This window comes from Triturus cristatus, chromosome 3_2, assembly GCF_964204655.1.
Source record: "Triturus cristatus chromosome 3_2, aTriCri1.1, whole genome shotgun sequence".
NCBI lineage: Eukaryota > Metazoa > Chordata > Amphibia > Caudata > Salamandridae > Triturus > Triturus cristatus.
Genome location: NC_140584.1, coordinates 1,081,710,450 through 1,081,738,165, shown reverse-complemented (window position 1 = coordinate 1,081,738,165; position 27,716 = coordinate 1,081,710,450). Strand labels below are relative to the sequence as shown.

The following is a 27,716-nucleotide window of genomic DNA, read 5'->3' as shown; positions in this document are numbered from 1 at the left end:
CCAATTCCCCTACAAACCCACAACCCGCTCCTATTAATAACAAATACAATTAACATAATTATCAATTAATCAATTAATATAAATTAATTACCAATTAATAAAAATAAATTACCAATTAAAAATTAATTATTAATTAATTATCAAAACATATAAATATAATTAACATTTAATTAACCATAATTAAATTACTTCCCACCCTATTCCCCTATAAACCCACAACCCGCTACGGAATTAAATTACGCAATAATTAAATTACATAACATTCATTTGTTTAAATAAATTAAACATATATTACAACAATAATACATCATTTTAACACATATACTACCATACATAACACAAAAAAAAATTCAATATTATGGTCATCTACATTTTAAAATTCGATATTATGGTATTCGATATTTTTAAGGTCTATATTTTGGTAATCAATATTTTGTACCCCAATTTCGATATTCTGACCTATCTATATTTTGTAGAGTCGATATTCTGTCCACTCTATATTTTAACTTCGATATTCTGGGCAGTCGATATTTTGGAATCGATATTTTGGGTGTTTACCATCCAGACCTTCAGGAACTCCTCCGCAAGACTCATCCTCAACATCCAGCGCCGTACCCACATCTCACCCCATCTCCGAGAACTCCTCTGGCTCCTCATTCATAAGCTGATCCAGTTCAAACTCTTCGCGCACATATACAAAACCATGCACAACACCGGACCAGCATACCGGAACAGCCAAATGTACTTCCTCCAGCCAGAATCCTACGCTCCGCCTCACGCATGGTCACACCCCCGCAATCACAAAAGCAAAGCAGGATTGTTTCAATCTCACGTGATTACCAAACTATGTAAGAACAGTTTTAGTCACTCAGTGGCCAGCCACAGTCTTATGAGTGCGCATTGCGTGCACTGCGGGCAGCTGCATAGTGCCAATATTGGCAACTCTCCCCCAAAAACAATAATAAATGGGTACTTAGCCCACATGGAATTAAATAAATCACACAGCACATGGCTTGGTGGAAGAACAGTTTGCTGCAGGTTTATTTCATATATGAAATATGCCAACATGGTGGGTTAACTTACTGGTGATCCAAGGGCAGGCCTCGATGAGTAACTTAAGCTGCCTCGTACTCTACAGAGTGTAATTCGCCATCCTGCTTAAGCCACAGATATTTACCACTATTAACTCTGACCTCACATGAGATATCAAAAATATTCACAATTTTTAGACCGTTTGTTTTCCAGAGCATCTGAAAGATACAATTGAATTTAAAAGAATAACACATAGAGTGAGAGATCTGCAGCAGATGTTAAAATCTATAATTGTTTTTGTCTCTGCGCGTTCAGAAACACCTTTCGGGTGTAGACAAGTAAGCCATTCGTCCTCTGCCAGCTGTTTGCTAGCTTTAATGACCCCCATGCCCTAGCCCAGTTAAGCAGGGAAGGGCACCAGGCTATGGCGTGAGGAGCCACTGGGGACTTTCACCTCTTAGTGATTAGGCGTTTAGCCGTTATGAACCCCAGATCAAGGATCCGGTGGCTGCTCTGTGTTTCTTACTCCTACTGAACAAATGCAGTATGTGTGCCTCCCAGTGAAGGGGGTTATCTCGAGAGGTACAGGTATCTAGTGTAGATGCCACTGTAGCCCAGTATTCACGCAGGTCGGGACAGTGCCACAACATGTGAAGTATGTCTGCGTTCAATAGACGGCACCTAGGGCAGGCTGCATCTGCACTTTTTTCTTGCATCTGATCTAGCACAGTACTTATTGATTTGGGCTGGGGCGAGGTATGCCCGGTGCAATATAAAAATTTGAATTTGCTTAAAACGCTGGTTACGTGGAATATGTGTCAGACTTACCCAGACGGCTAACCACTCCCTGTTCGTGAATACTCTCCCTAAGGCTTCCTCCCACTGTTGATTCAGGGGGGTCAGGTCAATTTCTGTGTGTTGGCAGAGTGAGGACGCGGACCAGCCCCCCATTTCCCATCACATGTAGGCACTGTATCTGTATCTGTATGTGGGTGGTTCCTGAGCGAGATTACCCCACTTAGCTGCCATGAGGCTATAATCACCTGATGTAATAAAAACTGTCCCGGGTACATGTTCTCCTCCTATATTAGTTCCTGGTATGGAATGAGTGAGCCATCCTGGTAAAGGTCCCCATATCTTGGATACCTTCTGTGTCCCAGTGACTCAATTCAGTTGCTGTGGTGCATAGGTCACCCCATGGTGTACCCAGTAATGGAATAGCAGGGGCTTCTGGTGTGAGGGTCCTGGTGAGGAAAAGGCGCTTACGGAAACACTTAAAGGCTATATTGAGTAGAAGCCCGCCAAAAGGTCTAGGGGTTGTGAATGGGTGGAAGATGTGTAGTAATGTGTGATGCGGAATTGGAGCTTGTAGCGCGGCCGTATCTGCCAAATGCCGGGATGAGAGCCATCGGGCGATCCACTGGAGCTGGGAGGCCAGATGGTAATGTTCGATGTTGGGCACCGCCAACGCCCCCTTGATCTGCCGATAAATAGTTTCCCAATAGATGCTCTGTGCCTGGACGTTCACCATACAAAGTCCCTAACTACCCCTTACCATTTGCGAAAGAAGGGAGGCAAAATAATAATAGGTAAGGGAGTGAAATAGTAGAGGAGAATTACCATTTTTAGAATGGCAACCCTGCCCGAGATTGCCAGTGGGAGTGTCTTCCAGAAGCCCAATTTGTGACTAATGTAGCATACCCTTGAGATAGGATATGACGAGCCAATCAGCTGTTTCTCTCTCCCTCTCCTTGGCAATGAATACCTGGAATACATATCCCACATCCTTTCACATCCCTACAAAAATCTGGACACCCTACCTTGTGGTTTTCAAGAAACACTGAAGGGTGACTTCATGTTTAAAAGTAGGGTCTGCCTGCAAGGTTTTAAAGCTGCAGCACAAACCGGCCGCACCAGAAACCTGGGGATCACCCAGGACACCAAGCTCAGCATGACGGCACAAGTCATTAGCACTGCCTGCTTCCACATCCTACACATGATCTGAAAGTTCTTCAGATGGCTGCCACATTACATCAGATGAACAGTCATGCAAACACTCATCACTGGCAGACTCGACTACTGCAATGCACTCCACGCTGGAATCTCCAAGCAGTTCACACAGTGACTCCAGAACTCCACTGCAAGACTCCTCCTCAATGTCCAACGCCATACCCACATCTCGCCTCATCTCAGAGAGCTCCACTGGCTCCCCATTCACAAACACAGCCAGTTCAAACTCCTCACATACAAAACATTGCACAACACTGGACGAGCATACCGGAACAGACAAATATACTTCCCCCATCTAGAAACCTCTCACTCATGCACACACCCCTGCATTCATAAAAGCACAGCAGGAGGGTGCGCTTTCTCCTAAATCACACCCAAAAGATGAAACAAGCTCCCTCAGCATATCAGATCCATCTCCTCACTTCTTGAGTTCCACGAGAAACTGGAGACCGGTCTATTTGAACGGTCATGTGGGGACCTCTCGCCTTACTCCTGCTCTAGCATCTGGATACCCTCATGGATGATAAGCGCACTCCACAAATCTACAAAACAGGTATTAGAAATGGGGGCCTCTAGTTGGCACTTGTTTGCTTCCTGTCCAAGTAGACACCCTTCCTTCTAGTGATGGTAATGGGATTACATATCTAAGATAACCCCTGCTCGCCTCCTTGGTAGCTTGGCACGAGCAGTCAGACTTACCTCAGAGGCAATGTGTAAAGCATTTGTACATAACACACACAGGAGCACAGTGAAAACACCACAAATGGTTTAGGAAAATAAAGTATCTTTATCTAAACCAAACAAGAATAAAACAACCAAGATAAAACATACATATATCAAGATATCACTTTTTAATGATTTAAATCAGTTTAGTTCATTGAAAACTATGATGTCACTTTTAGCACAAAGTACCTAGTATACATCAAAATTAAAGACGAAAGCCGGGGAGGTGAGGCACCGGAAAACAAAGCGATGCGTCGGTTCCTAACACCCAGGGAAGGTGATGCATTGATCCCTTGCTCCCAGGGGAGGTGATGCGCCGGTTTCTTACTGCGTGAGGAGGTGATGCGTCGGTTCTCTGGTCACCTGGCCTTATTTCCTTACTGAAGCCCAGCGTCAATGTAGACTTGGTGCAATGCGTGGAAAATCCAGGTGCTGCTGGTCGATGCAGCAATTTCCACAGACATGTGATGCGTTGATTCTTCCAGCCACACAGCAGGGCCTGCGTCGGAGTCAGCACAATCTTGGACGTCTGAGACACTGTACCCTGAACTCTGTCTGCGGTGGTTTCTTTGGCCGTGGACAGGTGCTGTGGCGGTGTGTGGGAATTCTTCCTGCACGGCAGTGCTGCATCAGAAAAACAGGTGCTGGTAGGGTGATGCATGGCTTCATCAGCAGAAGCAGCAAATCAACCTCCAGAATCCCAGAACTGGGATTGGCAACACAAGGCAGATCAGAACTCCCAGCAGTGGAGTTCAGGTATGCTGCAGGTGAAGTCTTTGTGTCCCTGATATGTCTTAACAGGAAGCAAGCACACACAAGGCCTTGGAGAAACTTCAACAAGCAGGATACATAGCAAAGTCCAGTTCTTTTCCTCTCCAAAGCAGAAGCAGCAACTGCAGGCCACCCCAGCAAAGCAACACACAGCAAAGGTGTAGTACTCCTCTCAACAGCTCATCAGCCCCTCTCCTTGACACCAGGTTCCTCTTGATCCAGACGTGTTCTAAAAGTCTGGGGTCTTAGGTCCAATGCTTCTACCTTTTTTGGCCTTTGAAGTTGGCAAACTTCAAAGAAAGTCTTTCTTCACAAGTTTATACTTTGCCCAGCCTTGGCTCCAGACACACTCCATGGGGGTGGAGCAGCATTGTGAGAGGACGGGCACTGTCTTATTCAGGTGTTAGTGACAACAACTCCCACCACTTTAGCCCAGGAAGACCCATCAGCCTGGTGATGGCTCATCAGGATGTGGAGGACACACGTAAGCTCCTTTTGTGGGACTGGTTAGAGTGAATACACAAACAGGCCCCTGTCATTCTAAACCAGACGTGGATTTACATGCAGGCAGAGGCATGGAATGGTAAAGCAAGAAAATGCCCACTTTCTACAAGTGGCATTTTCAAAAACATAATTTAAAAAAAACAACTTCACTAAAAGATGCATTATTAAATTCTGATTTCAGGGAGCCCAAACTCTGAATCCCCATCTCTTCCCAATTGAAAGTTACACTTGTAAAATGTTACAAGGCATCTCCAGTGATAACCTATGGGGGAGAGATGCCTTGCAATAGAGAAAAACGAAATTGGCAGTATTTCACTGTCAGGACATGTAAAACACACCAGCACATGTCCTACCTTTCATATACACTGCATCCTGCCCAAGGAGCTACCTTGGGCCTAACTTTGGGGTTCCTTAGATGTAGAAAAAGGCAACGTTTGGGCCTGGCTAGTGGTTGCACTTGCCAGGTCGACATGGCAGTTTAAAAACTGCCCTCACAGACACTGCAATATTGGGCCTGAGACAAGTTTACAGGGCTACTTCTGTGGGTGGCACAACCAGTGCTGCTAGCCCACTAGTAGCCCTTAGGCACACACAATGCACTTTACTAGGGACTTGCCAGTAAATCAAATATGCCAATCATGGTTAACCAGCAAAACACACAAGATGATGGACGGAATGTTGCACATTGGCAAAACATTCACCCACAGTCACAGATCTGGGTTTAATCCATCGTTATTTTGCTCACCACGCCACCCCAGTTCAGACGTGGCCATATGCAAATCAGCCTTGACTCTGTGCCTCATGGGAACAGTCCAGCCCAAACTGCCAAGCCATGTCTTCCCTGGACCGGAATCAAGCATCCTAGGACCGGTTTCGGGGTTTCACCCCTCTCTGTACTAGGGTGAATGTATGACATTGTTCTGCATTCTGTCCATCAACTGTTGTTTTTGCATTTGTCAACCCGAGTGGGACGGGTATGCTCAGACGCGAGTCCTGTGCTCACCATGCCACTGGAATCAAGCTATCCTGGCTGAAGAGGGGTGAAACCCCGAAACCGGTCCTAGGATGCAAACAGAATATTAGGGTTACTGTGGCACACCTGAAATAGTTACATGAACCTCTGAAAATATAGAGATTTAGTTTCTAGGCAAAATGGGGTACAATATTCCCATTACTTTTTCTCTATTCAACAAAAACAATTGACAGGAATTCTGAAAAGCATAAGTCTGACACCATCCAGTTCAAGTATAGGACTGTAATTCTTTATTCTTTCTTGCGTTTGAGTCCACGAAAATGTTTTTCAATAAATAATCTCAGCACTTTTTTTGCCAACACGTGTTTCGTCTTTTCAAAGACTTTATCAAGGCTGGAATAATAAACATAAAAACAAACAATGACTCACATAAATGTGAACAACATTTATATATATACAAATACATTGAAAACATGAACAAACCCATGATACATGAAACGTGTTGTAAATAATAATAACAACATGAAATCAAATATACACAATAAATAAGGTAGTGGTAAGGACATGAATACTACTAAAGCAGAAGAAACCTATGAGTTACCTAAACAGAATAACACATGGAGAGAAAAGATAGGAAGGATATATAAGGCTGTAAAGATTGCCAGTAGCCATACAAATGAAAACTAATGTTTACAATTAGTTCGCCAAAAAAAATAATATAAGATATAGAAGAAATACAATACTGTCAGTAAATAGTAGAAGAAAATAAATGACACGAGGAGAATATGGATAAAATAGAGAGTGCAGTAAAGTCGCAGAACCTTAGTTGCCAAAAACAGAACATTATTGCAGTGTCCATTAAAGAAAAATAGACGAGTGTGGTAAAATAACAGAACCTCAATTGCCAGAAACAGAACACCCGTGCGATATCAATTACAGGTACTAAAGAGTAATCATCAGTGCAAATGAAAAATAAGAAACCTACCCATTGCACTGATGATTACTCTTTAGTACCTGTAATTGATAATTGAGAGTCCCGTGCTCACCATGCCACTGGAATCAAGCTATCCTGGGTGAAGAGGGGTGAAACCCCGAAACCGGTCCTAGGATGTTTGGTTCTAGTCCAGGGTGGACCTGGCTTGGCAGTTGGGGCTGGACTGTTCCCATGAGGCACAGGGTCATGGCTGGGTTCAAACTGGAATGGCATGGTGAGCAAAAAAAGATGGATTCAGGCCCAGATCTCTGTACTGGGGTGAATGTATGACATTGTTCTGCATTCTGTCCATCAATTGTTGTTTTTGCATTAATCATGGTTAACCAATCATAATCACAATTTACACAGGGAGCATTTGCAGTTTAGCACTGGTGTACAGAGTTCTAAAACCAACAAATACGAAATGCAGCACACAGTCAAAAACAGAAGGTCTGAAGCAAAAAGTCAAGGGGAAAAACATGCCAAAGGTGCCAGGTCTAACATATGCAGACCTGAAGCCATTAACCTATTCATACCTGAAGCCATATTTTCCTTGCCAGCCTAGAGACTGGCACAATATACTCTGCAGTGCACAGGTGGCATTTACCTTCCATACCTCTGGTGTATTATCTGCAACTTGTGCTAGGGCCTTGAAGGAAACTTATGCTTGTTAGTTTAGCATTTACCAGTTTTGTCATGTTTTTGAGATCAGAGTACATGCACTGGTAACACGAAATCAGTGTTGCAGTGCACAGAGTGAAAACAAAACAGTACCATAAGCCCTCAAAACATGGGGATGATCACAAAAGAGACCTTTTCAGACAGCAAGAATGAGACCTGAGTCTCTTATTTTATCCAAACCTGCATTCCGCTGTTACTTATAATCATTTACCAGTTTATGGTTTGGACGCATGGTATAGAGTTATTGAGTGGTTATTAGAAGTGCCTTGACGTGATCTTTGCTAAGAGATGCCCCATTTATCCGACCACAACAAAAACATGGTCATGGCTACTTCCCACTCTGTCTTCGCTTTGGGGTTGTTGGACTCTTTACCTGATAAGTCTATTTTTTCCACTTTGTCTCTTTTGTGGTAGTCATTAACAATTTGAGTGTGATTTAAGAAGTAGGAAGGGTGGACACGAGTCTCATAAAAGAGCAAGTAGCTGAATTTGATATTTGGCTCTGGACGATGGCCTCTTCTACTTATTACATTGTACACTAATATGACCTATAAATAAATCTTAAGAGTTTGTTTCATACATTTTCTTGATCTCCAACACCATGGGATCTCATTTTGTGTTTACTGTTGGACATTTTTTCTGCAACAAAAGACTTGGAAGCTTCTGGTTTCTATCTGGGCAATCTCATGTGATTTATTATTTTAAATGCTTGTTTTCCCCATCCCCTAATGTGCATATCAGCACAAGGTGAGAACCAGGGGATGTGCTTTCTATGGCTCTCCCTTCCAGCTTCAATTTCTTTTGAGCAAAATGTGTTATGGAGCAACATGGGCTAATTCACGTTGGTTCTGAAAGGATTATGCATTATGCCTGTTCACAAATGACTCTGCTGAAGAACCTATTTAGCTGGGAAGTTAATCCGATGATTGTCTTCTAACCCAGCAAAATGTCATGGCTTTCATTTATCTAATTTCTCTGTGGCATAAGAGGGCAGACCATGCCAGTAAGTACCGGGTATTCACCGTAATGACAATTTACCCTATAGTCCTCCGTTCTCCTTTTCCTCGAATCAGCCTGCCAACAATCCTCCTTTTTATGTACTCTCCACAAAGGACAAAGGAGATGTCTGAAACGCGTAAGGCTGATGATTTTACCAATGGATTGTGGTATGCGCTGCTGCCTTGAATGAAGTTGCCGATGGCGAGTGCGTCCTGAAGTGTGGACACTTGTGAAACTTGATATATATAGATATATCTATATATATATCCGGAGTAAGTAACTGGGTTTGTAGAGATTCATTGGAAATCATGTCAGCTTTTCTGAGTGGATGTCCAATCTTGTAAATGTGCAACTAGCCATGAAAGTGAGTGAAACATTAAGGATGCATCACCAGAATAATTACATTGACAGTGTTTCATGTCTGTCCCAATATTTGTAATTTGACATAATCAATGTATAACACACACATTTGTGTAGTGTAGTTTTATTTCTTTACAAGTGTTAAAAATGTGAAATATTTTCAGAATATTTTAACACTCCTACTTTATTATAACCCTGAAATGTCAAACATTTTACTTTGATTTATTTAATATTATTGTCACGGGAGTGTGCAATTGTGTCCATCAGAAATGCATTATGTAGTCACTCAAAATAAACTTGCTATTCTCCTTAGTCTCTCTCTCTCTCTTTCTATGTTGCTTGTCAAGCCTCTTATCCAATATTGTAGCATAGTCCATTCACTTCATCTTGAGACTTGCAAACAATAATACAACATTGATACAGAAGATTAAACCACACGCCTTCCCAATAAGAGTTAAGGTCTACTTGCAGCCAGAAGTTTGACCTCATGGCTGACTGCGATAGATGGCATGCATTAGGGGTACTAGCTTTGGTATGAGGGTTAGTTCAACAGAAGGTGTGGGTTGCGTGAAAGGCAGTTTGGTGGCATTGATTGGGGGCAAAGGGGAGCTGCAGCAAGGGGGCAATAGCAAGGGTAGTTGTGTGACAGATCTTACATGAGAAGGAGTCCACATCTGCAGCAGAGAGAAGGGACCAGTAGATTATTAAACATGCAATCCATACTTGAAACGTTTTCAAGTAGTGGGTAACTTCTCCTACACTCTCTCCATACATTCCATGCATAATCTCATCAACCAGATCTTAATTTATCAGTGATCTAGTGCTAAAGAGACCAGTGTCCTTCCTTTACTGTCTTGATGACTTATGAAGATTTGCTTACAGCCCTTCTTGGAATACTGGCCTAGCTAACCTTCCATCTCTATCCAAAAATATGTTTAAGTTCTATTTTGTGGGTAGTGGTACATGTCGGTAACCTGAAACCCATTTGTTCTGCTGTGATTCAAGGGATAACTTACATATTTTCCCTGATTCTGAGAGGTTAAGGTTCCAACATGTTAAATCCCCTAGGATCCTCTCCCGATGTCCGTGACTATATAGTTAAATATAGCTGACACTAATTATAGAATAATATTTCCTGGAAATAATGAGAAATTTTAATTAAACAAAGTATATTTTTCTTGATAGCAACAACGCACAGTATACAGACTGACCCTGGTGAAGGCTTGGAACGTGGATGAACTGAAAGCCTATGCTGAACTGGTGGCTGTTGGGAAGCCGGACTTTATTGAAGTTAAGGTAAGAAGCTTCCTTCGTTTGTTGTTCCATCTTGAAAATCACTGGTTCATCAGAACAAATTCACAAGGCCAAATTTCCAGAATCTCACTAAAGATTCTCAGAAAGAGTTGTACTAATTTGTATAGCAGAAGATTCTTGCTATTGAAAATACAATCAATTGAAGAAAATAAAGATATGAAACCCTGAAATCACATGTTCAGTACATTCTCGACTGACTGCTTCTCTCAAAATTCAAGTTGGCTGCCTGTGATAAAAATAAGCACTGGCAAAACAAATAGGTCTCGCCTACGGAAGCTTTGTCAATGTGCTTTAGCTATGTTATACAGCAGTGCAACTGAAAGTTAGGGAAAATAAAAAGCACTATAACTTGGCCAGCTTGTGGTTTGTAGTTTTTGAGACTTGTAAGAAATTGGGTTACTGGTTGAGGGGAGTGAAACTCAAGAAGCAACTACTATCTTTGTCAGGGTGAAGCTGCAAGAAACCCTAAATCTGAAAGAAACACGTTAGTTAGATTCCTCACCTTAGAATATCCCCAGGCATCAGACTGGATCCGGAAGATTTTTCGTCAGCAATACCCCTTGCGCGTCGCTAGACGTCGTCTGCGGCTCCGCGTCCGTCGTCGGCGTCGTGCGCCGGAATGACGTCAGAGTACTTAGACGCCGCCCTCGCGCGCTGACGTCAGTTCTTCTTTTTTCCGCGCCAGTAAGCGCAGATCCGGGAGAGCTACCCCTTTTAGTCTTTTTTGACTAAATCTTTTTTGATCACTTTTGATCCTTGTCTGTCGACATCTGGTGCCGGTAGGATGCCTGGGTTCAAGGCTTGCGAGGATTGCCATCGACTGATGTCGGTGACCGACCACCACCGCCGGTGCCTCTACTGTTTAGGCCCCGACCACGACGCGGAGTCGTGTTCCGATTGCCAGGCCCTGACTTCGAAGGCTCGGCGGGAGTGGTCCCGCAAGCTTCTCGAGCTTCGCCACTCGGCTCCGCGTCGTGCGCGATCCCGGTCCAGGAGGAGGTCCAAGGATCGCTCGCGGAGCCCTAGCCGACGCCACCATCGATCGTCGGGCTCCAAGTCGTCGGGTAAGTCCAAACGCTCTAAGAAGTCCAAGCGGCGACATCGCTCTTCAGACTCCCCTCGCCGGTCGCGCGACTCGGCCGAGGGTCCCAGTGGTTCCACCCCCGCGGAGCCGCAGGCGCCGCGCCCGTCCCCATACCCTCCGGTCCCTGGGACTAACGCGACGCCGGCGGAGGTCAGTGCCTTCCTCTCGGCCATGAGGAGCCTGTCCCCGCCGTCGACGCCCGCTGGCGCGCCTTCGGGCCCCGCGGGCTCGACTGGGCGACCCTGCCTGCCGGCGGCTTCGGCCCCGGCGCCGTCGACGACTCCGGTCTCGACGCCGCAGGTCCCCGCGGGGCCCATGCCTGGGCCCCCGTCGACGCCGGTTGACCTAACCACTCCTCCACCGGCGCCGGCGCATGAACCACCGACGCCGTCACCGGCGCCGCCGGCGCAGACGCCTACACCTCCGGTGCCGCCGTCGCCGTTGCTGCCGACGCCGGACGGCGTCCAACCCCAGTTTAGCCCTATTCCGGACCCGGCGTCGACCGACGCCGCGTCCGGCGCCGCTTGAGACCCTTCATCTCTACAGTCCGGCTCCGATCATTCCTCCTGTTTATCAGGAATCGGACGACGGGGGCGACTGGGAGGGGTTTGAGGACCCTCTGGCTGTTCAGTCGCAGCTTTCACAGGACTGGGCAGATGAACTGGGGGAGGCCAGTGGTCTTGATACATCGCCAGACACTGGATTCACTTCTCCTCCGACTGTGGCTTCGGAGGAGGGTGCAGCATTTTCTGTGGTGCTGCGCAAGGCGGCCGCAGCCCTCGGGCTCGAGCTGCCTGCCGTGGCTGTGAGGACTAACATCCTCACTGAGGTGCTTCAAACCGCAGCAAGCTCCACTGAGCCTCTGCTGCCGTTCAATGAGGCCCTCACTGACGTTCTGCAGGGCACCTGGTCCAAGCCCTCCACAGTTCCTCCTGTGGATAGGAACGTCGCCAGGCGCCACCGCCCTGCTCCGGCCGACCCCAGTTTCCTGTCCCAACACCCCACCCCCGAGAGTCTGGTTATCCAGGCCTCTACCTCCCAATCCTCCTTCCCGACCGCTCCGCCGGACCGGGATTCCAAGAGACTCGAGCAGTTTGGCAAGAAACTGTTCTCGTCCCTTAGTTTGGGCCTGCGGTCTTTAAACACCGCCTGTCTCTTGGACCGTTATTCCCATTCTCTGTGGGATACGGTGGAGGACGTGCTGCCCCTGTGTCCGGAGGAGGTCCGGACACGTCTTAACCAGGCTTTGGCCGATGGGAGGGATGCAGCACGGCACGCCATACGATGTGGGCTTGACACCACGGACTCGCTGGGTCGGGCGATTTCCACCACGGTGGCACTCCGTCGCCACGCCTGGATGCGGTCCACGTCATTTTCCGGGGATGTCCAGAACACCCTCATGGACATGCCCTTTGATGGCACTCGCCTGTTTGGTGAGAAGGCGGACAGTGCGCTGAACCGCTTTAAGGACTCCCGGGCTACGGCCAAGTCCTTGGGCCTCTCGGCTCCGCGGGCGCACACCTCCGCTTTTCGCCCCTTTCGTGGCCAAGGAAGGGGCGCCTCCTCACGTCCGCCCAGCCACCAGCCGCAGAACCAACCTGCGCGCGGTCGCGGACGTGGTTTCCGCCGTGGCGGATCTGGAGGACGACGTGGTCAGCCCACATCCACCCCGGCAGCATCCGCCTCAAAGCCTTCCTAGTCCGAGCTTTCAGGCCCATTCCACGCCAGTGGGTGGCAGAGTTCGCCATCACCTGCTCCACTGGCGGTCCATTACATCGGACAGGTGGGGGCTGCAAATCGTCCGAAGGGGCTACTCCCTCCCCTTCGAGACGACCCCTCCAGCCATGCCACCGCAGCTCCACCGTATCTCGGGGGATCATTTGAATCTTCTCCGCGAGGAAGTTTCGGCCCTCTTGGCCAAGGGGGCCGTCGAGCGCGTTCCGAGTCCAGAAGTAGGTCGTGGTTGCTATTCCCACTACTTTCTGGTTCCCAAGAAGGGCAAAGGGGGCCTACGCCCCATCTTGGACCTCCGGAACGTCAATGCCTTCCTCCGAAAGGAAAGGTTCAAGATGTTAACCTTGGCTCAGGTTCTAGCTGCCCTAGACCCCGGAGACTGGATGGTAGCGTTGGACTTGCAGGACGCTTATTTCCATATCCCCGTCCTGCCGGCCCACCGGCGTTACCTGCGGTTCACGGTGGGCCACGAGCATTTTCAGTTTACCGTGCTCCCCTTCGGCCTCACCAGTGCCCCTCGGGTGTTCACGAAAGTGATGGCGGTGGTCGCAGCTCATCTGCGCAGATCAGGGGTTCCAGTCTTCCCCTATCTCGACGACTGGTTGTTGAAGGCGGGCTCGCCCCAGGCAGTCGTCTCCCACCTCCAGACTACGGCGGATCTCCTGCATTTGCTGGGATTTTCCATCAACGTGCCGAAGTCACACCTGAGTCCCTCTCAGAAGCTCCTCTTCATCAGGGCAGTTCTCGATTCGGCGCAGTTCCGGGTCTATCCACCGGAACAGCGGGTCCGGGATATACAGGCCCTGATTCCCATCTTTCGGCCTCTATCCTGGGTTTCGGTCAGGCTAGTGTTGCGGCTTCTGGGGCTGATGGCCTCCTGCATCCTACTAGTGCATCACGCCAGGCGGCGCATGCGGGCTCTGCAGTGGGACCTGAAGTTTCAGTGGGCCCAGCATCACGGCAACCTGTCCGACCATGTCTTGATCTCGGAGGGCACTGCACAACAGTTGCAGTGGTGGCTCACGGACCGCGATTGGGTCATGGGCAGGAGCCTCTCCCTTCCCCAACCGGAGCATGTCGTAGTGACGGATGCGTCCCTCCTGGGCTGGGGTGGCCATATGGGAGAGGCGGAGATCAGAGGCCTCTGGTCTCCGGCGGAGTCTCGTCTCCACATCAACCTGTTGGAGTTGAGAGCGATCCGACTTGCACTGAAAGCCTTCCTTCCCTCTGTCAGGGGCAGTGTCGTGCAGGTGTTCACGGACAACACCACCGCCATGTGGTATTGCAACAAACAGGGCGGGGTGGGGTCGTGGACCCTTTGTCAGGAGGCTCTGCGCCTCTGGACGTGGCTGGAACACCAGGACGTCACCCTAGTGGTTCAACATCTGGCGGGCTCTCTGAACGCCAGAGCGGACGAACTCAGCCGCCGGTGCATGATGGATCACGAATGGCGTCTGAACTCCGAAGTGGCGCAAGGTCTCTTTCTGCAGTGGGGAGAGCCTTGGTTAGATCTATTCGCCACCGAAGAGAACGCGCAATGTCAGCAGTTCTGCGCGTTGGAATTTCCAAGGCGGCACTCGCTCGGCGACGCTTTTCGTCACGAGTGGAGTTGCGGTCTGTTGTACGCCTTTCCGCCTATACCACTTCTGCCCAGAGTGCTGAAGAAGATCAGGCACGACCGGGCCCAAGTCATCTTGGTGGCTCCGGATTGGGCACGAAGATACTGGTATCCCGAGCTACTCAGTATGTTGACCGATCCCCCGATACGTCTGCCCCTTCGGGAGGATCTTCTGTCGCAGCAGCAGGGGACGGTCCTCCACCCGAACCTGTCCAGCCTCCACCTCCATGCGTGGAGATTGAGCGGCGGCAGTTGATGCCATTTGACTTGCCTCCTGAAGTCTGTGATATCATTCTGGCAGCCAGGCGTCCCTCCACAAAGACGGTATACGCCTGCCGGTGGAACAAATTTGTGGCATGGTGCACAGCAAAGGCTGTGGATCCCCTTTCCGCCCCTCTTTCTGAGGTTCTTCTCTTTCTTCTTTCTCTGGCCCGGCAGGGCTCTGCCCTGGGCACCCTGAAAGGTTATCTTGCTGCCATCTCCGCCTTCTTGCGGCTTCCTGATCAGCCTTCTCTTTTCAAGTCCCCTGTGGTTACACGCTTTCTGAAAGGCATTACTCACACGTTCCCTCCTGTCCCTTTTGTAATGCCTCAGTGGGACTTGAATCTGGTCTTGACATTCCTGATGTGCGCTCCCTTCGAGCCTCTTCACAATTGTCCTCTTCGTCTTCTGACTCTTAAGACTGCTTTTCTGGTAGCCATCACCTCGGCTAGACGGGTGAGTGAGCTCCAGGCTTTATCTTCAAAGCCTCCTTTTCTGTCTGTTCATCCGGACAAGGTTGTCCTTCGGCCTCGTCCCTCCTTTCTTCCGAAAGTGGTGACTCCATTTCATCTTGGGCAGTCTGTCACCTTGCCCACCTTCTTTCCGCCTCCGCATCCTTCCAAAGAGGAAGAGAGGCTCCACCGTCTGGACCCAAAACGTGCGCTCTCCTTTTATCTGGACCGCACTAAACAGTTCCGGGTGGACGACCAGCTTTTTGTTGGGTACGTGGGCGCTAAGAAGGGGAAAGCTGTGCACAAACGGACCATCTCTCGGTGGGTCGTCTTGTGTATCAAAATTTGCTATTCTTTGGCAAAAAAGGACCCTCCTGTTGGGCTGCGCGCCCATTCTACTCGGGCCACAGCGGCTACTACTGCTTTGGGGCGGGGAGTCCCTTTGCAGGACATCTGTCAGGCGGCGACGTGGGCTTCGTTACACACGTTTGCCAGGCATTATTGCCTTGACAGCCAAGTCCGGAGGGATGGCTTCTTTGGCCGTTCTGTCCTCCAGGACTTTCTGGTGTGATCTTGGTTCGCAGACCCACCACCGGGGATGGTATTGCTTGGGTATCTATTCTAAGGTGAGGAATCTAACTAACGTGTTTCTTTCAGATGAACAAGTTACTTACCTTCGGTAACGATGTATCTGTAAGAAACATTAGTTAGTTAGATTCCTCACCGACCCACCCATCCTCCCCGTTCTGCGAACTGACATCTAGGGTTAAGGTTATCCTTTTCAGGCCCCTAGATTTTATTTTTGGCACCAGTGTCGGTCTTTGCATGGCTCTGCGTTCCTGGCGCGGAAAGCTATGTACAAGAACTGACGTCAGCGCGCGAGGGCGGCGTCTAAGTACTCCGACGACGTCATTCCGGCGCACGACGACGCCGACGACGGACGCGGAGCCGCAGACGACGCCTAGCGACGCGCAAGGGGTATTGCTGACGAAAAATCTTCCGTATCCAGTGACGCCTGGGGATATTTAAGGTGAGGAATCTAACTAACTAACTAATGTTTCTTACAGATACATCGTTACCGAAGGTAAGTAACTTGTTCGTTAACCTGTGCTTAATCCTTGGTTAGCTTGGCACAAAAGCAGTCAGGCTTATCTTAGGGGCAGTGTGTAAAGGTTGTAGCACATCAAACAATATTAAGGTGAAAATACAACACAAGAAAACTCCAAGCCAAATTTAGAAAAATTAATTAAAATGTAATCATTATTTGACACTAAAACAACTGTCCAGTTAGTAGATCCAGAGATATGCAATTTTAAAGGTTTCGGGCAAATATAGCCCCTGGAAGTACAAAGCGCCACTGTCAGTTATCTGACCGTGCAGATGGTTGTCGCTGTAGCGCGAAGAGCAGGCCGGGCGTCACAAATGGTCCTCACTGTAGTACGAAGATCTTGTCAGGCATCCCAAATGGATGCTGCTGTATATGTGTGTTGGCAGTCACTGCGGGTTGTCGATGCGGTGGCGCATAGTGCAGATCTCACATTGGCAGCGGCTAGATACTGTCGCGAAACAGGCCTGTCCCCAGCCGCGAAGAGCCCAAAACTTCAGGAAGAGCTCAACTAGAGGCACACCACCTCTCAGGCCCCCAGAAGACCGCACGCATTGCTTTTTGCCCTGTCCCAGCGCCGATCATTATTCCACCCCGGCTCTCCTCACTATAGTGCTTCCTCCTGCATATGTAGTTGTCTACTTTCTGGCCGTCATTGCATGCCAACATTACTTGACATGTGCATTCTAGCCGAGCGCATCCACATGCTGACTCTAATCCGACTCTAACTGGTCTAGTCCCATGTGGTGTATTCGGTCCTAAATACACTAGTAGGACATGTAAAACTAAGAAGTACATGCCCTGCTATTTAAATAAAATGCACCCTGCCCTATGAGCTGTTTAGGGACTACCTTAAGGGTTACTTGTATGTATTAAAAAGGAATGGCAGTTTAAAACTACACACACAGGCTGCAATGGTAGGCCCACATGCAACATTTAATTTGGAGGCCCTGGGTATATGGTGTACCAGTTTACTAGGGACTTAAAAGTAAATTGTGTGCCAATTGAGTGTAAGCCAATGGTACCAACTTTAAGGAAAACGGCACAAGCACTTAAGTACTGGTTAGCAGTGGTAAAGTACACAGAGTCCTAAGGCCAGCAAAAACAGGTTGAGAAAACAGGAGAATGAAGGCAAAAAGTTTGGGAATGACCCTGCAGAAAGGGCTAACTCCAACCGGCCACTATTACTGTATTCTCAGACTTAATATAAATTAGATGTTTGCCATCGCCCCCTTAATGACCGCAGAGCACTTTAGCCTATTTCACCATATACCGCTGTAAGGACATTGAATTCAATTTCATTGTCATCTGTGACCTTTATTGCCTCATGATAGGGGTGTTATTAGGTAGTGCGCATCACAAAGGTTTATTCATTTTGATACTGTCATATCTGGTGGATTATTTAGCATGTTCACTCTTTGCATTGTTGGGGAACTGAGTATTCATGTGGGTGATGGCCGATGTTGATTGATCTAGTCACGTCATTAGTATATGTCCAAGTAATTTATGTCACAAACCTCAAATAGGGGCCTTGCGGCAGATGGGCCAACCATTTTTACGATCACAAGCACTCTGATTCGGAGTTTGTGACTGCAAAAAATGATTTTTCTAATGCACCAATCGCATTTTAAGAGTCTAAGCTTTACTGACTCTCGAAATGGCAATGCGAAGCTGAAGGTATCCCTTATAAATACTGAATCGATATGTGATGTATCAATGTTTTTGAGCATAATCTGAAAAATGACCGACTCCCAAGTTGGGTTGGTAACTTCCCCTTTTGGAATGTAAAAACAAGTGTGTTGGCTAGTAGGCAGTAGTTGGGAGTGCACAGCCAACTCTCAAACTTGAAAAAGTAAACTTTCTTTTTTTGTTTTGTTTTTTAATACGCTGGGTTTTTTTTTAGGAAAACAGGCTGCTTTTTATTTTTATGAATTGACTTAGTGCATACGCCTGTTAGAAAAATTCTGTGCTGGTCACCAAAATTTTGGTTGCAAATTGCAACCTTTTTTTTGCCATTGGTATTTAGCACATCTGGCGCCTGTCCTGTGGCTGGGGTTTTTACTTGAGTACAGCCACAAGGTCCCCTGATGTTCAGTTCTTTCCTCTAAAATATTTAAAGTCCAGTTGAACACTTCAGAAATGCCATTGTATAATTTAAATCAAATGCTAATCCAGACATCCATTTTGCCTATCTTCATACAAGTCCAGGTTGAAAGCTTACCTGCCAAACCGTTTTTGAAACCCTTGCTAATTTAGATCAGCGCATGAGGCGGCAAGTGAGACTACAAGAGCTTACATTCATGATAAACTGGCTCCACAATGTAGCTGCAACATGATGCTCAACTTTGTAGTTATCAGTGAGGCTGATGAGAATTTTGTGGTTACTTGATGTTTGATTTGCACCGAATGAGCACTTTACCTAAAAAAAGGCATCAAGTAGGCCACTGCACCAGAAATAAAACTTAGATCAGTCTCTCTCCATGTAAAGGTAAGGTATAAATAAGACTTATAGATATCCTTCTCAACAACTGTTTTAAAAAGGTTAACTCTGGCATTTGAGACCGTATTAGTGCAAGTCTCAGAATTCCACTGGCTCCCTGTCCAAGACCGTCAGCAACCGCACACTACCATACCTTGTGACAAAGACCAAGACATCCGGACAGCTTTGCAAAAGATGGAGTGGCAGTATCCACCGAATGGACTACAGGAAGGAAAAGACCAGATGCCCGGCCTTCTGCTGTGCACTAGAGATATGAAAAGCCATTGTAGTGGAAATTTGTCTGTTGATATACCCCTTCTGCTTCACAGAAGACCTGAAGCCCCTAGTCTCCAAACACCTCATTGATGTATAACGTTCAGGTTACAGGATGCTTCTGAAGTATGTTCCTGTTGCATTCTTGCCCCCTCCCAGTTCTCCAACTCCATTGCCTCTATCCTTCAACCTTTCTGCTTTGTTGGAAGTCCATGCCATCTTTGCTGAATAAAGCTACATACAAATATCTATCTAAATCATATATATGTGTGTGAGTGTGTGAGTATATATATGTGTGTGTAAACTGTTGTAGCTACAATACATCCAGAGATGATGGGGAGGCATGGACTTGCAATCAATCAATCAAAGTTTGTAGAGCGCACTACTCACCCGTGAGAGTCTCAAGGCCCTGGTGGAGGGGGTGTGAGCAGCTCTGTTGGGGTCATTCGAAGACCCTGGTCTTGCGGTCCTTTCTGAACTGGTGCAGTGTCTGGCTTCGTCGGATGTGAGTTTGTTCCAGGTCTTGGCTGTGAGGTAGGAGTAGGATCTACCATCTGCTCTGGACCTGTAGAAGTGGGAGATGGTGGCTAGGGCGAGGTGGCAGAGCTGCGCTTTCTCTTGGGGGTGTGGAGGAGATTAGTTTGTTGAGGTATTGGGGTCCGGTGTTGTGTAGTGCTTTGTAGGCATGTGTGAGCATTTTGAAGGGTATTCTTCTTTTGGCGGGGAGCTAGTGGAGGTCGTGGAGGTGTTGGGTGATGTGGTCATGTCGTGGGATGTTGAGAAGTCTGGCTGTGGTGTTCTGGACGGTCTGGAGTTTGCGGAGGAGTTTTTTGTTGATTCCGGCATAGAGAGCATTTCCGTAGTCCAGTCTGCTGGTGATGAGTGCGTGGGTGACTGTCTTCGTGGAGTCGGGAGGGGGGATCCACTTAAAAAGTCTTGCGAAGTATGTGGAGGAAACGGCGTTGTTCTGGCGATTCATGATGAGTGAAGTCTAGTATGATGCCGAGGTTGGATGCATTAAACAGAATTGCCAATACTGATAATTCTTTTCTAACAATAAATGCCCAAAAGTGCACAGAAACCAATCAAAGGCACCCGGGTGGATTCTATATCCACAATATGATTTTAATTTAATTTGATAACTGGGTGTTAGTGGCCTTTTCGATTACTTTGACGGCAGAAGGGCAGGCTCATCAATGCTCCTACAGGGAAGCGTCTCCCAAGGGAAAGCACAGTCCCTTCTGATCGGAATACATCGAGAGCAGACAGGGCAGCAGCGGCCCTTGGGGGCATTCACCCGAGGACTTTGCACATGTCCATAAATCCACCGTAGCGGAGCAGAGGGATTCATCAGACCGTTCCCCCAAAACTGAAAGCATGCGCTGTACACACTCACACAGACAACACACACACAAACACATACACACGCAGACACGCACACCGCACACACAGAGCAGACAGGATTCTACACATCCCAGCCAACCTGTTCTGTGGCCATGGAGATGCCACCCTCCCCGCTTCCGGGGCTATGGTTGAGATGCCCATGAAGAACCCACGGTCCAGTGCCAAGGCAGGGCCCTATTGGCTGCCGCCCAGTTTGGCACCTACACATGCAAAGCTGATGGCTGTAAAACACGCAGACGGCAGATGTGTGAGTCACAAATAGCACCGAACCAGTCCTGCAGTGTAAACACCCAGGCACGCACTTTCCATAAACAGGGAATGTGATTACAGCACCAAGCGCTCAGAGCAAATGTAAGCAGTAGTACGTGATGTGACGGGCGAAAAGCTAAGTGGGTGATGCTCTGGAAACAGGACAAGAGTACTCCGGAAAAATAATGGAAGTGGAAGGTAACTGTAGTTGGTCGGTGCTGCTCGTACAAAAACGGAAGTGAGGTATCGCTGTTTTAACCATTTAGCAAGCAGCAAAGAAGAGCCACTGATGGATTTAACGAATGGGAAGGCAGAAGGCGGGACAGATTTCCTTTTCAAGTTTTTCCCCTACTACAGGTCATCCTGACAGCGCATGCGCTGTCTAGGCTCGACCTAAAAAGGAACACTATAGTTGGGTGTTGTCTTAATAATGAGAATAGATTTCTGCCCAAATTAATCCTGTTTCCAACATTAATTTTTGCTCAAATCTATACTTTGCAGCATGCATGCAGTTCTTTGATAAAAGTTAATGGTTCAGTACAATGACAAAGTGCATAAAATGTAAATAGGTCAATGGGTTACTGCTGTTTAAAGAGACATAATTTTGTAACTTGCAATGTATAAGTTCAAATCCTATATTAGGATTTTAACTTCTAAATTGCAAGTAACAAAATGTCTCTTTTAAAAGCAGTAACCCATTGACCTATTTACATTTTATGCACTTTGTAATGTGCTCTGTATTTGTTTTCTGCTACAGGCGTATTAACCCTCTGCACTACTTTATAGTGAGTCAAAACCCCAGTTAAACAAAACTCTGATCTCTCTTCAGGAAGAACATTAGTCACAGGATTTATCCTGACACTTTTTTGTTGCCCGGAAATTGCTGGAGGAAACGAAGGCGGCAGCAGGTACTCTATATTAATAATAAACTTGCAAACACGGAAGCCAGCACCCGGTGCGTTGACACCGGTCGCACCGCCCTAGAGCCGGCCCTGGCTGCATTCCTCCATTAACGAGGTGTGGAAACTGCTCCTACGAGCAGGGCAAAGGCTTGGGGTGTTGGGAGGTGATTCTATTCCTCCTGCAGGATTACTATTTGGGTTGTGCCCTCTCACAAGCAAATGTTAGCCGACACCTGGGCAGGGCCCTTCTTTGTTCCCCAGTCAGACAGGCATCCATCACAGAGATGAGGAGCTGGCCCCAGAACTGGTTTGAACTGACAAAAGAGGAGGAGTTGCCCATATACCTGACCACATCAATGCGGTGAGCACACAGGCTCAGCACTGAGGGAGAATGGTTCTGCAATATTGGATTTGGGCAGAGAAGGGGCACTGTGGGATTGTTTGCAATAGTGCACACATGAACTGCTGCTAAAGGGGGTAGGGTTACCACTGGGAACTTTTGGTTAGGGAGGGTCCAGGAGTTCCCCTACCCCTCCAGAGGCTGGTGCCAGGCATAAATGTGGCACATCTGCCCTAGACAATGCTGGTAGCTCCTGCTGGAGTGAGTCATGACCTCTCTGGCTGTGTCAAAGTGTGCATCTCCTAATATTCGGATAAGCTTGCAAACCTTTTGGCTCTAAGGACCTCCAGAGGACCTGGACACACCTGCCAGGTAAATCCAACAAAGGTGTGTTGGTGCTGGGCCAAAGTTTCAGGTTGCTTCCGCTCTGAGCTTTTCTATAGTAGCAAATCCATTTCAGTGGAAAGTGGTATAGACGGTATCTGGCCGAGTTGAACCCTTTTCAGCTTCAGCTGCTGGATGAATCTGAGCTTTAAGAAAGTCCGAACTTAGAATTCTTCACTGGGCGAAGGCACCAAAAGTATCTGGCTAGTGTGGGACCTTCCTTGAGTGTGAATTTTGAATTACTCCTACTCTCAGATTTCCTGTCAAAAGTCAACAGGAACTCATCCACTTTCCAGTCTCCTGGAGCCCTTGCCCTGCTCAGGTGTTTTGGCTTCCATTTCGGAGACTAAGTCTGAAGTTAAAATGCCGGGTCGAACGTGGTTTCTATATCAGACTAGGCTCCATCATGGTCAGCCTTAAATTGTGCCTTGGTCCTGGTCAAGAGCAACTGTGGTTGGTGCTGGATTCTAAAACGTAAAAAAATCATATCTCCAGTACCTCTTATTGGATATTTGTCTTTTTTGTGTCATTTTGTTCATTAAATTTGTATCTATTTTATAAAATGGAATGGGGTATTTATTACGCTTTGTTTTCTGCATTTTAGTACTTCAAAAGGTTTACACATTCTGTTTAGTTTTGCTGCTTTCTCTGCCTTTCTGAATGCCAAAATTGACACTTTAATCCCCTGCCCCTCACCTGATTTATAGTCCACTTTTTGATTACTTTCTTTTTCCTGCATGGTCACTTCTCCTTTCTGTACACAATAGTTCATACTTAGCCTCCCCGTTGGGCGAAAAACATTCTAACAATGGAGTTGGTGGCCATGTGTATCCAGAGGAGTAGTCGCCCAGACCTTGTGACTCAAAATTTCCCCAAAGAAAAACAACTTGCAATGTCCGATCCAAACACTAGATGTCAGGAGTATGCCCTGCTTGTGAATTTACAGTACTACATTCAACAAACAGATGGCAACATATTCCTTAACAACCATAATCAATAATTCTCCTGATGAAAGCTTTTCTCTCATAAATGAGAACGTTCCTCTCTCTGAACTTAATATTTTTTTTAAAATTCCTTCCTTCTTTAAAACATTGTACATTTTTTAGCTTTAGATAGCTACCTAGTGTCACGAAAACAATGTCCTAGAACACAGGACTATAGAATTTATTTACAAAGAAAATCTGCTGCAGTGGTGTTGGGGACCTTGTTCAAGCATCAATGGGGAGCTATTTATGTGATCTACTTAATCTTGTTTATTTCTAAAGCTAAAGTACATCAACAACTGAAATTTAGGAGTACATCCTAGAGATTATTTTTCTGAGCATAACCAATTTTAGCTTCTTAAATATTTAATTGTGGAAGTAGTTTTTGCCCCAGCAGCAGGCCTGATTTCAGGGAAGCCTTAGCAGAGTAGTAAACTGGTTCCCAGGGTCGATGAGGTTAACTCTGTGATACAGCTCATCTCCTGTGATCAGATGCTTTCTCAGCTGCCAAGTCAAACTGCCGCTCAAACTAATCTTCCTTCTATCTGACATAAGAATCCATCTTAACACTGCAGACACAGTCTGACATCATGCAGCCCGTTCTCACCAGCTACTCAGAGCAATAACACTTCATCCCCGGCATCTGATTTTTAGGGTTGTCTAATCACATGGAAAAAGTACATGCAGTAACATTTCAACAGTAGCGCGACCTATTGTGAAAAATAGCTTTTTGTTGTTGTCCACCTAATATTATTTTAAGCATTCTCACGGCCAGCCTATACAAACAGCGGAACAACCTGTATTGTAAATGCATTTATATGGCGCTTACAACCCCTGACGAGGTGTCGTACCGCTTTTTCAGTGAGTAGCACGCTAGAAAGGGTTATTCTGGGGATCATAGTAGTGGTATGGGGTTTGGGATGAATGAGAGAGATGAGTTAGCGGATATATTGAGAGCAGTATAGGATGAGAACTAGGGTGGTGCATTGGATATGCTGAATTAGTAATAAATATATAGATATAGAAGTCCATGGAAGGTATATATATACATAAGAAAGGTAGTAGATGTAGATTAAAGATGCATTTATTAAACTCCGGCTTTCAAGTGTTGTTGTACTTTACATTTTTTTTGTTTTTGTAATTCAATAGTGAAGCAATTGTAGATATATAGTTATGATAAAAGATTTACTTATTTATGCACTCACTTGTATACTTGGTAAAACCAGAATGTAACTATCAGTAATATGACATTTGTTAAGGAGATCTAACGAATATCTATATTTTTAAAAACATAATTATTATACACGTTTATGTAAACCAATACGCATATATAGGTACATATCTATAGTCCAAATAAAAGTGTATATACAGAGTGATGTGCTGTATTTCTGTTTGCGTATGGTGGTTATGTGGGAATGAGCCAATTCTTGAGAGTAGTTTTCTGAAGATAAAGTGGTTATCTGTGGATTTTATTTTGGTGGGTAAAGAGTTCCATAGTTTGGCTGCTTGAACAGAGAAGGATGCGCCACCCATGTTTTTTTTTGTACATTGGGATTTTGATGCAAGGTGCCACTCTAGAGCAGAGGTTCCTTTGTTGAATGTGTTTGGTGATTTTATTCCTGATTGAGCGGTCCTGTTCCTTGCATCACTTTGTGGATGATACAAAGCAGCTTGAATGTGGATCTTCTGGCAACCCCTAACTAATGCAGGGCTTTCAAGGCAGGGAACATGTGGTCATGTGGCTCAATCAATCAATCATTTGTAAAGCCCACTACATACCCGCGAGGGTCTAAAGGCGCTGGGGGGAAGGGGGGGCGCTACTGATCGAACAGCCAGGTCTTGAGCATCCTCTTCAAGGTCAGCAGGTCTTGGGTCTGTCGTAGGCTCAGTGGGAGGGTGTTCCATGTCTTGGCGGCGAGGTGGGAGAAGGATCTCCCGCCGGTGATTGTTCTTCGGATGCGTGGGGCGGTGGCGAGTGAGAGGTTGGCGGAGCGTTGCTGGCGGTTGGGGATGTGGAAGGAGAGACGTCTGTTGAGGTAGGCTGGGCCGGTCTGGTGGATTGCCTTGTGTGCATGGATGAGGATCTGGAAGGATATCCTCTGCTGATGGGGAGGCGGTGCAGGTCCCTTTATATGTAAGTGTAGTCTGGCACCAGAGTTCCTAATCCGTTGTAGTCTTTTCATTGTCGTTCAAGGTGATCCATTGTAGAGGCTATTGGCGTAATCAAGTTTGGACAGAAGAGAGATGGTAGCCTGGACCTTGTGTGGAAATCCCAGGTGGGGGAAGATTCGTCGCAGAGTTTTTATAGTAACAAAGCGTGATCTTGCTAGTTTGTCCACTTGGGCATTCATTGATAGCTTGGAGTCTGTGGTCATTCCAAGCTTTCCTACTTCCTTCGATACTTTAGGCGGTGTTTCCAGATCATCAGGTCAGGAGGCGAGCTGGTCATAATTTTTCCAATTGCCACACATGAGTAATTCCGTTTTGGAAGCATTCAATTTGAAATGGCTCCTTGTAATCCATTGGTCGATGGCTCTGAGACAACTGAAAATTGGCGACTTTCCATTATGTTTGGACCATTCCAGTTGAAAGAGTATTTGCGTGCCCTCTGCATAGTTATAGCACGTGAGGTGAAATTGATTGATTTGTGCCGGTAATGACTTCATGTAGCTGTTGGAAAGCATGGGTGAGATAATGGAGCCTTGAGAGACCCTGCTTTTGTGAAGTACGGTTTGGACAAGAAAGGGTGGGGGGGGGCCATGGATGAACTTCGGTTCATTTGCAAAGGTAGTATGTGATCCAGTCTAGAGCAGTCTCCTCCATGCCGGCTTCGGAGAGTATTTGTATCAGAGTGTCATGGTCAACCATGTCAAAGGCAGCCGAGAGGTCCAAAAGAAGTCAACTGTGTTCTTTCAGGCTATCCCTGATAGGTTTTGTGTCAGTAAGAAGGTCGACAGTTTATAGTGTGACTTTGTTCTGTATAAGAGTGCGCAGTATTTTGTGGACTTGTAGCAGGTGTTTCCTTAGTATTGATATTAGCTGTATGAGGATTGCAACTGTGTAGCTGTTCCATATCGTGTTCCTCGTCCAGCAGGCTAAGTAGGCATTTTGATGTGTCTGCGTGTCTAGGTAGTGGAGACGGTGGTTAAGAGTGTGTTGGTGCGCTGTGTTGTCTTTGTAGTGTAACCTTGTGTAGTAGACCTGGAGAAGTGAAGTTGTGAGGTGTGGCATGTTGCTTATTTTGTTTGTGCCTGTTTAGGGTGGAAGGTGTATGAGGAGGGGGTGGTGGTGCAACATGTGGGTGATGTAGAAGGTTCTAAATTGTCCAAAGGATGAGAGGCGGTTAAGAGTTTCTGTGTTGCTGTATATGTGTTAGGTGTGGGGAAAGAACGAAAGCTTGGCATTGGAGTTGGTTCATTTGTGTAGTCTGAAAGGTAGGTGTATGGTTGTAGTTTGTGATGGAAAGTATTATGAGGTGTTGGACATGAGAAATTTTGTTGTGGTGGTGTGCGTGTTATGTTTGTTTTTGAGGAGTAGTGAATGTATGAGGAGATGGATTTGTTTGTATAGTATTGTTTGTGAGTAGAAGTTGTAAGGTTAAGGGGTGGCGATGTGTATGTTGTGTGTAAGAGGGGATGAAGTAGAGTTAAGAGTGTCTTAGACTTGATTGCTGCAAGAGGTAATGTGTGGGGCAGTGGAGTCTAATGGTTGTGTGGTTATGTTATTGTGGTAGAAAAAAGAAGAGGAGGATGGTAGAAGACTTGATGGAAGGCTGAGTATAGGTTTGTTAGAGACAAAAAGGGCTCTGTTAGGAGTAATTAGAGAAAGGAGTGTGTGTCTGGATGGTATATACTTAAGTATGGGTTGTTAGTGAGTCGATTGGTTAGTGCTATAGGATAGAGTTGTGTACGGTTTGTAGGTGAGGGTGCAAGTGTGTGGTAGCTGGTATAGAAGGGTGTATAGGTTTGATTTCTGGAGTTTTGTATGTGGATGCTGAGATATTGAACTTCGTCTTGCGCTCATGTGTAGTAAATGAGTAGAGTACATGTGCTGTGAGTGTGTTACTCTGGTTGTGGATGGGGCGGGTGGGTGCTGGTGTATATGAAAT

The 27,716-nt window shown here is 46.6% G+C and overlaps 1 protein-coding gene across 3 annotated transcripts in view; it reads left to right on the top strand.

Annotated features, from left to right (window-relative positions):
- Positions 1-27,716, top strand: part of LOC146859157 (S-adenosyl-L-methionine-dependent tRNA 4-demethylwyosine synthase TYW1-like) — a 590,982-nt gene that overhangs the window by 471,436 nt on the left and 91,830 nt on the right. For all 3 annotated transcript variants that reach the window (XM_085649816.1, XM_085649818.1, XM_085649817.1), the window contains one exon: positions 10,212-10,322. In XM_085649816.1, coding sequence (XP_085505942.1) covers positions 10,212-10,322 — 111 coding nt within the window. The remainder of the gene's footprint in view (positions 1-10,211; positions 10,323-27,716) is intronic.